This window comes from Nannobrachium achirus, assembly GCF_963921795.1.
Source record: "Nannobrachium achirus genome assembly, chromosome: 23".
NCBI lineage: Eukaryota > Metazoa > Chordata > Actinopteri > Myctophiformes > Myctophidae > Nannobrachium > Nannobrachium achirus.
The window spans coordinates 47,838,342-47,850,841 of NC_137830.1; the positions used below are offsets into that span (position 1 = coordinate 47,838,342).

Here is a 12,500-nt window from a genome sequence, read left to right on the forward strand (position 1 = left end):
TGACCCTTTAGGGAAGTTCTTCTCTCGCTCCCGGGCGTCCACGAACTCCCGGGCGAAGCGGTAGCCGTAGTTGACGTTGTCGCCGCAGCCGCCCCACAGCCAGTCCCGCGGGAGGTCGCGGGGTCGGGTGGCGCGGCTGCAGCCGCAGGTGGACAGCTCGCCCTCGCGGCACGCGCGGCTGATGGCGTCGACAACGCCCGCCGCACTGATGGAATACGTGAAGGCTGCCTCTCTGGAACCTGGACACACACCAAGGACATCAGCCAGAGTGAGTTAAACGCTTACTTCATTTAGGCCTAGAATTATTGACTGCTTTAACTATTGAAAAATAGCAGATATACAAGCTCACAGCGCGGCACTCTGTTGAGCTTGTAGATCTGCTATTTTTTTTTTTAAGTCGTGAAAATGTGTGCAAATCTTTGAATATATGTATTTTCAAAAGCGAACGTTTGTAACTCAAATTTTGCTTCTGGGGGTGTTCCCTGGAACTAAATGTTTTGAGATGGGGGTCCGTGGCCAAATAAATATCATTTTGGTGAAAAGGTTTGAGAACCACTGACATAGTAGGCTCTCAAGAACAGACTAACTAAGCTCCATTTAAGTGAAAAGGACCTTTTCTTTGACGATGGCTGGCCAGATTGCTGACATAGAAACCTAGGTCAAAAAGTCTTAGAAGGATTCAAAAGACACTCATAGAATCGGGTCAAAGTTCTAATTTTCACGATTTTTCAAAAATAGCAGATCTACAAGCTCGCAGCTGTGAGCTTGTATATCTGCTGTTTTTCAATAGTTAAAGCATAAAATAATAATACACTATAATGTGTACCCGTTCTAAATGGGTTTTAAACCCCCTAATCCACTGGTTCCCGAACATTGGGTCGGGAGCCATTTGTGGGTCGCTGGACACATTCTTATGGATCCCTTCATTTTTTGTTTCCTAAATTTTGTTTTTAATTATTATTATTTCAAAACGTAAAAAAAAAAAACATTCACAAAAAAGCAACATTTTTCATGAATGAAAAACAAATCCAATGATTTTTTTCAAAAGAAGAAGAAATCAAAGACAAAATCTAAAAAATTACATAAATTGGAGAACAAATGTTTAAGAAGTAGTGAAAATAGCCGATCTACAAGCTCACAGCTGTAGATCTGCTTTTTTCACTAGTTTGGGTCCCGGGGCAAACGCTCAATTTCTCTTTTGGGTCACGAGCTAAAATGATTGGGAACCACTGCTCTAAACTCAAACGGACCCGAGTTGCACTGTACTTGGTGCCCTGTTTTTCCTGGTCTACACCAAATCTCGTGGTGGCTAACTCTAGTTCTCCCCAGAATATGGATGCTTGGGTTCAAGTGGTTCAAGTTGAGAACTTGAGTGTAGTATGGCATTGGAAAATGAACACACATTATGTGTGGGATAATGGCTGGCAGGTATACTGTCTGGAACCCAAGATAAAATGGTAAATGGTGCATTTATATAGCGCTTTTTATCCAAAGCGCTTTACAGAGATTGTGCATTACATTCACCCATTCACGCACACATTCATACACCGGTGGCGGAGGAAACCATGCAAGGCACCAACCAGCTCACCGGGAGCAATGTGGGGTTCAGAGTCTTGCCCAAGGACCCTTCGACATTAACTCAGGGGGAGCCCGGATTCGAACTGGGAACCCTTCCTGCTCTAATAACGGTTTCTCTACCCGAGCTATGCCGCCCCACAAGATCAACTTCTCTTCTCATCCTAATCCAATGCATTGTCTTTTTACTCGGCCTCATGCCTTCTCTTATATGTTACAACCATGGTAGTAAGCTTTGATTGATTGGGTTGAACTTTGTTTCTTGTTTCTTTTTTTTTGTGAAGGAATCTGACTGAACCCCCCTGCCCTCATCTCATAACGTCGTTGTCAGGTGGAAACCTTGTATGTCCAAAACCGTTTGTTTAGAATTTATAATTTTTAAAAGGATTTAAACTAGTGAAAACAGCCGAGTGCTTGTAGATCAGCTGTTTTCACTACTTTTGTGCGATGGCCTTGTGTGATGAAGCAGTGCTTTACTTACAAATTTGAAACTTGGAGATACGAGGTTTCTACCCGACAGTGACGATATTCAAGTCTGGAAAATCCATTAAAATCGGGAAAGCTTCTGCGTTGTTTAAAATTGTAACTATTGGCTATATATATATATATATATATATATATATATATATATATATATATAGTGAATACCTAGGTCCCCAATGGAAACAAGAACGCAAGGACTTTTTTGGTGTAATGTGTTTTGACTGTACTCGTGCTGTTTTACATTTCTGTCAAATAAAATATTCAATCAATCAATCAATATAGCATCTGCTATTTTTTTGAACAGTTTTGAAAGTGTTTGGGGGTCCCCCAAACACAACATGTTTGAGTACTGCTGATTTAGAAGGTATTTGTAGAATTGCCCCCAGGTCTTTAAGTGAGTAAGCTGTTTTACGAGATCAGATGCTAGATCAGTGACATTAGGCCTACAATTAGCAAACAGTAAGGATTACAGGGATCAGATGCTGGATCAGTGACATTACAATCAACAAACACTAGGATTACAGGTCCCAGATCAGCCACGCCACAAGCAAGCAAACAAACAGCCAGGATTACAAGATCCTAGAGATCAGCCACATGCAGCACAAGCAACACAGTAAAGCAGTACAAGGATCAGAGCCAAGATCAACCAAACCCTAAGATTGACCAACAGTAGGGATCACAAGGAGAAGAAGGAAGTTGTTTTCCATGTCAATGCTCTTTCACCGCCTGCTAACATTACAAACAACATGGAATCAACAAGTCAGACAGGTATGTATGGCGTCTGGCGACGTAAAAAGAAAGGAAACCCCAACACAACGTGTGAACTCTCATTCAACTCGCCCATAAAGTAGCCTACAGAGAGAGGGAGGGAGGGGTGGGGCCGGGGTTATGGTTCTGTGGTCAGCAGACTTCAAACAGTCCGGATGTACCGACACCCTGTCAACTCATCAATGCATTTCAAAAGACAGAGAGAGCAAGACTCACTGGTATTAAAAACACAGAGAGAGAGAGAGAGAGAGAGAGAGATCAGCGACGTCAGTTCAGCAAAAGCTAAGGTATGGCAACATGACTGGTGTCAGTCATGTTGCCATACCTTAGCAACAGGCACGATGAAAAGTACATTTTATTATATTTCCCCCCTGTATAGCCAAGGTATGGCAGCTGCCATAGCTTGCCATACCCAATTGACGCCTCTGAGAGAGAGAGAGAGAGAGAGAGAGAGAGAGAGAGAGAGAGAGAGAGAGAGAGAGAGAGAGAGAGAGAGATTAATAGCCTATATTATAGCCTATTAGTAGCCTATAGTATTGTTTGTAAATGTATTTGTTACTTTATTTCGTTTTTTTATGACAATACCATTGTCCTGTCTGTCAATGAAACGCGTTTAACGGTACCTGAGATGTAGAATCGCAATCGCAAAGTCGCAAATACAGAGCGAGACAGACAGAGAGAGAGAGATCAGTGCTAGGCTAGGAGGGAATAATTTAGCTACATACATAAATACACCCCAAAAACTCGCAAATAGTCTCCAAGTTGTCCTCTCTCTCTCTGTATGCGGGTGCGTGCGTGTGTGTATTATAGGCTAATGCCCAGCGGGGGTTGTGGTCAAACTCCTCATCGACGAGTGGGTGTCAAATCCGTTGGAGGTGTCGTCTCTCTCTCTCTCTCTCTCTCTCTCTCTCTCACACACACACACACACACACGCGCGCGCGCACGTTATCCCCCGTTGAGAATGACCGACATTAGCGAACACAACACACTAAAACATTCTCACGGTGCCGATGAGAATTTGGTAGGTCCTGCCTACTCCTGCGACATTAGACTAGTAGCGTCATGTCCAGGGGGTGTAGAGTAGACCTACATGTAGGCTACACACATCAAGCTGCCTCATGCAACAGAAACAGGAGATAGCAGCATAGCTACCAATACTGCAATATAAAATGACTCTGGAATTCAAAATGTACTTGAGTAAAAGTACTAAAGTAGCCTATTGGCATCAAAATGTAGGCCTACTTAAAGTACCAAAAGTAAAAGTACTCATTATGCAGAATGTGCCATTTCAAGTTTTCAAATGTACTAATGTAATGAGTAAATGTACTTAGTTACTCTAGTCTACACCACTGCTTACTACCGTTAAATTGGCTATGTCTTGCATAAAGCCTATACTCTACCTCAGATGGTGAAACAACATGACTTGTTTAATGATAGGCTATGTGATCCTGACAGCTGTCAACTCAATTCTTCTCTTCTACTTTGTGGTAGCACATTCTGGTTGAGTGAATGGGATCATATCATCATACTAATATTGACTATGTCTTAAAGTTGTTGTCGGGTTGTTTGAAGTCTAACATGAATTATTTACAAAACGTCTACTACTCTGTTCACATTGTAAAGAGGCTTATTAATCAAGCCGTTGTGGAAATGCATTAGCTATGTTTACTCAGGAAGCTAAGTAAATACAGACAACTATTAATATTAATACTATATCTACTAATACTAATATTAAAACCTCAGTCAGTATTGCCTCTCTCTCTTTCTCTCTTTCTCTCTCTCTCTCTCTCTCTCTCTCTCTCTCTCTCTCTCTCTCTCTCGCTCTCTGATAACAGACATTATTCTATTCTAGGCTATAGCTACAGTAAAATGACTTGGTGTGTGTTGGTTGTTACAAAGGTGTTTTTAATAAATGTTATTTGCATTATACTTTTGACAAAAATGCCATGAACTGTGATTAACAAACAGAATCAGACGGAGGGACAGAGAGAGACAGAGTCAGACAGAAACAGGGACACATGGTTATATTAACCAGTTATGCCCTTTGTCGTACACATTTAGCAAAAAACGGCCCATCTACAAGCTCACAACCTATTGCATCTTTATGAAAATAGTGGAAATGTTGCCAGGGAAGTCACAGAAGTTTCCTGTATGTAGCTATATGACCAGAGCACTGCAGCTGTCCCTTTTAACCAGAAAAAAAATTCAATTCTTTTTTTGGAGCGGTGAAAGCGCTCCCAATAGACAGGTATGTCTGTGGCTGGCTATGTGGCTATGTGGCTGGCTATGTGGCTATGTGGCTGGCTATGTCCGTAGCCTGGCAATACCTTGAGTGGCCACAAATGTTAAAGGAGGGGCGCTGTTGTGCAGGCACACACACACACACACACACACACACACACACACACACACACACACACACACACACACACACACACACACACACACACACAGTATAGCTGCTCAGATTCACCGCTCCACTTCGAACCGAGGTTTGATTTTTTTTTTTAGAAAGAAATGTTTTGGCGACCCAAGGTAAATCTCCCGGGTGGGTCACGACCCAGTGGTTTGGAAACAGTGGTGTAAACCATCCGGGCCCACCTGTGGTGTACTGAGCAGCAATTGTCACCTCAAAAGTATGCCTGCATGTGTTCAAAGAAGTTAACAACTCGCATTGAACTACAACCAGTCTCATGCTTGCTATTACCCTTGTATATTTGCTATTTTTGAATGGCCAACGCAAAAAAAATCTGAAATGACCCCAGATGCTTTTCCGGTTTTAACGGGTTAAATAGCTGATATCAATATGAGGCATTTTATCATACTTGTGTTTTGTCCACGTGCAGGGCGCATATTTGATATTTTGCCCTAAGCAGCAGGATTGCCTCCTGCATCCTTCCTGTGTGTTTATAAACTTGTAAATAGCATTCACTGGGGGGTGGGGTGGGGGTGGGGCATTATAATAGCCTGCATTGGGGCCAGCCGTAACTAAGTTATACCATAGCCTGTTTAGCCGTTTTCAGTTTGGCTGTAGCTGAGTTTCTCATCCTAGCAGTGCAAGAATAAAAGAGTATATATAGTGAAACTTTGCAGAATGTCACTGCAATGTTTATTACTCTAAGCCTTCGAGCAGCAACGTTGACAGCTGCAAGCAGACGACTTAAAGCTTGATTTACAGGCTACTTTGTCGCACGAAAGTGTCGTGTGCCGAAAATAGCCAATCTACAAGCTTTGTGTGGCCCACAGTGGAACAATGGAGCTGGCCAGCGTCGCAGACACAGGACTATGTCTGCTGCTGTGGTGTGGAGGACTGTGTGCTGGGGGGAAGAAGAGCGGGGCAGGCGGCCAGAGGAGACCTCCAGCTGGTAGGAGACATGTCAGACTCCTCTGCCTTCGGGGAGGACAGAGGAAGAGGAAGATCGGCGCAGACAACCAGAAGAGTAACTTCAGTAGGAGACAAGTCAGACCCCTACAGTACTGACAAAGGGTTGCTGGACCAACAGAATAGACTTGTGGTTCTCACATTTTTTTAATTTCAATGACCCCCCATAACTCCAAATGGTTCCATTTGTACATTCTAATTGTTACAGACCTGTAAGGGTCCATTTGGAACCCGCTCAAGGACCCCTGAGGGGCCTTGGACCCAACTTTGAGAATCACTGGACCAACAGGTGCACGCTTACTGTGACAAAATGGGACATCAATCCTGCTACAATAAAAGCTCAGACTTCTCTGCTTCTGAACAGATACAGGAGCTTTGCTATTCACCATTGCAAGGTAGCATCTCTTGATTTGTGCGCAAACTGATTGAAGCGTGTGTGTCATTGGAACTTGTTGGTGAGCTACTCAGTTAAATGCAGTTGACTGCAGACTCTTTGTTTTTGACTAAAGAAACAACTTCACAGGAGAATACCATGCTGTACTTCAAATAGCTTTCCTCTGTAATGTGGAATGGGCATTCTTCTGCCATTGCATAGTGATTTGATTTGATTTTGTTTAATTTGGGCTCTCGGGCATCTTGTTAACCACTTTAACCCTGACGTTTGGACAAGTCATTTGTAGGTACTAGACGCACACAAAACAAATCTGAACTTATCTTCAGTGGTTCGTTATCCAGTCTAAAAGTTCATGCTCACCTATGTGTGTGACTCGTCCAAACACAGAGTTGTTGTCTACGCTGCTGCAGTTCCATCTCCTCTGTCTGAACTGGTGTTGACATTCTTTCATGCCCGTCTTCGCCCCGTCTCCGATGAACGTCATGTGATCCTGGTAAAGCTGGCACAGCTTCCTCTGACCCTGCACAGCAAACATTATCGTTAATCATGTGAAGGTTGGACATCCAAGGAGACACACAGAGAGATATTTTCTCAAAATTGTCAAACTGGTTATCTTGTAAACAGCAATCCACTATAGCATGAACCGCTACATTTAATGATGAATTCAATGATACATCATTTGACATTGTTCACAGACAGATGACAGCAGAAGCCAAACAGATCCTTACCTGGGACAGACCGGTCAGCTGGCTGCAGAGAGGTTGGGCTCCTATAATGTACATCTCTGGTCTCTGAACAGGACTCAAGGCCATAGACCTGAAACACAAAAGATTAACCACTATCATTTGCATGGTGCTATACTGGACCAGTTCATTTTATAGGCTTCCTTGAGATTTGGAAAGTGCTTGTTCTAGCACTCAAACGCACTCCACCCTCAGGTAAAAAAAAAAAGTATAATTAATGTATTGTTTGAGCACAGCAAACATTTAGACACATATTAACTCTAATGGTGCATTGTGAGCTTGTATTGTGTTATTTCAGGTGCACAACCAAGTATAAATCAGTCTTATCTGAATCTAGAACTTAGTGAGCATATCTGTATCTGATGAAGAGACACTCTGGCCAGCTCTGTGGTTACTTGTACTAGTCAGCTAGGAGTGGCCAACAGTAGACTGTGGTTGTACTGGTCTCAGGTGTAAATGTAACTGTATGTAGGCCTATAGACATGTATGATTTATTTTATTTCACCCCAGAGCCATCTGGGGTGCATATGAACCTTTTAGATCCATACACATATAGTACAGGAAATGCTTCCAGTGAGAACATTGGTTGTAGAGTACCAGGGTTCAATATGACTGACAGGTGGGCATGGTTTGCACAAACTTTAAAAAGTCACACTGAACTTAAGCACATTGCAAGGTGCACAGTCACCTCATGGCTCTGTAGTGACACCATGACAGTACAGACAGTCACCTCCATTCAAGCATTTTTCTATCACTTAATTCAAATCCCGAGCACATTCCTTAACATTTAAAGTAACACATTAAAATTCCAGCACTTCTTTGAAGGAATTCATTAATAAACCGGTAGCCTACTTACTTCCTAGAAAAGATGGGCGTTCATATTAGTTGACAACCACCACACAACCACTTTATCACGCACGCACGCGCACACACGTTATTTCTAACATTCCTGTACTAAAGAACACTGAATGGAGCTCAACTGGACTGTAGACTGTATAGAGAGCTGAGAACAGTAAATTGCTGTTTTACGGGGCGCCCGCACACACACACACACACACACACACACACACACACACACACACACACACACACACACACACACAGCGTTGGACCATTTGGGGCTCACCCAGGATAAATATTGTGACAGCACGCTTCACATTTGTTCCATTCGCTTCGACATGACTTTAGACCGGCACACAGCACGGCACGAACCCCCCACCTACAGACACTAAAGTCTATCGTGGCGTTTCTGATCAGCTGTCACTTATTGCAGATAAACCACTTGAACCCCAACCTTTAGCCAAAAAAATCTTAAAACTCGCGACGCGCTGTGCAGCAGAAAAAGCGGTGGGCTACAGAGACCACTCTGGTGACTGGTGGTCCTAATAGAGCAGGGGTTCCCAAACCTTTTAGCTCAAGATCCAAAAGAGAAATTAGATGTTTGCCCTGGACCCAAACTAGTGAAAATAGCAGATAGGTCTATACAAGCTCACAACGCCTCGTTTCGCATTGAGAGCTTGTAGATGGGCTATTTTCACTACTTCTTTTTTATTTTTTTCTGTAATTTCCTAGATTGTTTGCTTGAAAATGTTTTTTTCTTTTATTTATTTTTTGCAGGAAAAGTGACCCATAAAAATTGCGCCGCGACCTACTGTTTGGGAAACAGTGCTATAGAGGATTTAAGTGGTTAATAATAAAGCTTAGCGTTGTATTGGACAGACAGACATTCACTCACCACCAGGAGTTTGCTCCGACCTGCACAGCCACCAGCAGAAGGACAGCGGTCACCAGCGGCAGATGCTGCCCGGCTCCGGGGCTTCTTCTCCGGGCAGGGGCAGCGTCCATGTTCGCTCTCTCTTCAGCGGGCTGGACCGGACAAACTGGTCCTAAATGTGGACAGATCGCAGGGTTTGTCTCTGTTGGGTTCAAGAGTCTGTTCAAGAGTCTATTTCTTTGCTCGGGATCGGTCCACTGCTTTCCAGAAAAAAGAAAACGGTTGGATTTTTTTTTCTCCAAAAGTAGCCAAATTAAAAAAATAACTAAAGAAAGCAAGAGATTGTTCTTTGTCTGGAGTTCAGACGACTTGCGGCAACGTAGGCTATATAGCCTGTGTCCCCGGTTGTTTACTAACAAATTATTTAGACCCACTGCGTCCGATTCGCTCACTTATTCCTTATTACTCCTCATTTTTTCCTCAGCTCTCTCTCGCTTAAAACTGGAGAGAACGTTGAAACTGCGCTGCGCTGCAGACAGTAGGCTATAATAGTAGGCTGCAATAGTAGGCTGCTAGTAGATGAAGTATAATCCGTTAACGACAAGATTAAATCCTTAATTGAGCAGCTAGGTGATCGTTCCTCCGTTTACACACATACAACACCACTAGCCTACTACTACTACTACTACACTAACTAAATAGAAGTCTCCCCCCCTCTCTCTCTCTCTCTCTCTCTCTCTCTCTCTCTCTCTCTCCCCTCCGCCCGACCACCCCCCTTCTTTTTTTTATTTTACTGTCACACAATGGTCAGAGGTGTGAGTGTGTGTGTGTGTGTGTGTGTGTGTGTGTGTGTGTGTGTGTGTGTGTGTGTGTGTGTGTGTGTGTGTGTGCGCGCGCGCGTGCGTGCGTGCGTGCGTGGGACCACCTTAGTGAATGTGTGTGGTGTGTGAGACCAGCAGAGCCAAAGAACAGAACTGTTATTGGTTCAACATTCTTGAATTCACACACACACACACACACACACACACACACACACACACACACACACACACACACACACACACACACGGGCCATGAGTATCGGTAGAGAATAAAACGTTCTCTCATGTTTGATCTAAATAGCCTATGAAACATATTGATTTATTGATTGATTGAAGACTTTATTAGAAGTTTGCCTAGGCTAAGAGTTCTACTAATAGACCTATAGGATTTAAACACCCAAGAAAGTATAGCCTATCCTACTGTGGCTTATTTGCATTGGGGTCCTTTTGTACTCACTTCATAAAAAAGGTGGGGCACTCTTTTTAATGAATTCAGTTTAAGATCTGTTCAGTTCATGTAGCCTGGAGCCAGGCTGGACCTATACTTGGGTCTTTTTCAACCATTCACCTACAATCAACTATCCCTATTTAGGCCCATTTCCCACACATTATTGACCATGATGGCTGCTGTTTAACTTGTGGTTGTTTCCGGTTCGCCTGCGGTATTGTGGAGCGGATGTGTCAGAGCTGTCTGTGCATGATAATAGAACCGGTGGAGCTCCACCGCCCCTGTGTGTGTGTGCACGCGACACGCACACGCGCGCGCACAAGAAGAATGCATAAAAAACGTGCATGACTCGTTTGACTGTCTGTCTCCATCTCCATCCAATATACATATGCACCGTTTTAGAACATGTTGGTTTGTGTGGGCACAAGACACATAGACAGACTATACCATTGATGTAACATTGATGTAGTAACTATACGCATTGATATAACATTCAAAACTTCTAACTAAGTCTGTCAGTCAAGTCTAACTGTAGTGTGTGTGTGTGTGTGTGTGTGTGTGTATGTGTGTAGGTGTGTGTGTGTGTGTGTGTGTGTGTGAGAGAGAGAGAGAGAGAGAGAGAGAGAGAGAGAGAGAGAGAGAGAGAGAGAGAGAGAGAGAGACACCCCACAGCGCCCTCTCCTGAATAAATCTTGAGTCTATTCCAGTGGTTCTCAATTTTTTTCATGTCAAGGACCCCCAAATGTACACTTTTATTGGGTCACTCAATTGGAAAAGATATGCCAGGGACCCAAGAGAAGATTTTTTAAATTCTTTTTACAGACTCTACGCCTACGGACCCCCATTTAATGGCATTTCTATCTCTGGGACCCCAATTGAATTTATATCATAAAATCTATGTGTACAATTGTTTGTACACTCTCTGAGTTACAGACCCATAAGGGTCCTAACTATCATTTAGCTGGGGACCCCCTGGAACTCCCTCAAGGACCCCGGGGGGTCCCCGGATCCCACTTTGAGAACCAATTGACAACCTCTTGGCAAGTGATTTCCCCCCTTGGGACAATAAAGGTATGTATCTATCTGGTGTCTTCTGTCAAACTCAGTTATATTCTTACTACTTTGGACTAGCATTAGGCGTGCAGGCAAATTCACCATTTCGTGAGGCGCAGCGACACGTTTTTAATCGCCTGAGGCCGCGTGTTTGGAATTTTGGAGACCCGCTTGAGTGCCAATGTGGGAGGAGAGGTGAAGTAGTACCGGGGTTGTTTTTAATGCCAAGGAAGGAGCCAAATGCCAGGAACCATTTATATCATCTCAGAATTAGAGGCAAGGGTTCATTTGGAACCCCCGGCCTAAGGGTCCCTGGGGCCCCCACTTAAATTAGAGGACCACTGCAGTAATGGGTGTGTTGTTTGCAAATCAGCAGCACACTGCAATTTTGATGTCTCAACAATGACCGTACACTACAGTATATGCAGTAGTTTGTATTTCTTTTATTATGTTTATGTTTATTCAGCTTTCAGCATGATCACAGATGTTTAAAAAAGACATTAAAAACACTGAATTATTTTGCTGATTACAATACAAAATTTCAAATATAAAAAAACATTTGCCTATCTAAAAGTCCAACAACCTAAAAACACAAATCTAGAATCCACTATCATTTAAGAGTCTGCACATGTATGGGATTGGTGATTTCTTGTATCTCTTTTGCATGTTAGGGTGTCCAGGTCGTCTCCATTCCTTGTTTGGCGACCAGAGATCTCCTTCCTGAGGGGGGGGGGGGGGGGGGGGGGGGTAGCCAATTTCTGAAGTTGGACTTAAACAGCTTCCTTGCAAAGTCCAGACACAGTTGAGTGCGCCTCTCTGCCAGGGTGCACAATGTGAGGGTGCGGAGAGCCTCTGTGTATCCTGGGTATCTCCGACCAAGTATGATTTTGCAAGCCCGTTTCTGAACTCTTTCCAGTCTTTTAGTCTGGTCGACAGTCAAGGAACTGTGCCAGACTGGGACTGCATACTCCAGCACTGGGCGCACATAGCCTGTGTAGATCGAAACCAATTCTGTGTCTTTAACTCCAAATTTCTTGAGGCGACATAGGACAAACAGCTTTCTATTGGCTGAGGTCAGCATATAGTCCACCTGGCTGTCCCATTTCAAGTCAGCTTGA

The 12,500-nt window shown here is 43.5% G+C and overlaps 1 protein-coding gene across 1 annotated transcript in view; it reads right to left on the reverse strand.

Moving 5' to 3' along the window:
* The window catches only part of wnt5b (wingless-type MMTV integration site family, member 5b), an 18,349-nt gene extending 9,142 nt beyond the window's left edge, over positions 1 to 9,207 (reverse strand). Inside the window, exons 1-4 of the mRNA XM_080753980.1 lie at positions 9,082 to 9,207; positions 7,332 to 7,419; positions 6,964 to 7,123; positions 1 to 239 (exon numbers count right to left, since the gene is read on the reverse strand). The exon at positions 1 to 239 is cut by the window's left edge and continues 54 nt beyond it. Of these exons, the coding sequence (XP_080610106.1) occupies positions 1 to 239; positions 6,964 to 7,123; positions 7,332 to 7,419; positions 9,082 to 9,191 (597 nt within the window). The 5' untranslated portion in view covers positions 9,192 to 9,207. The remainder of the gene's footprint in view (positions 240 to 6,963; positions 7,124 to 7,331; positions 7,420 to 9,081) is intronic.
* Positions 9,208 to 12,500: the final 3,293 nt, after the last annotated feature.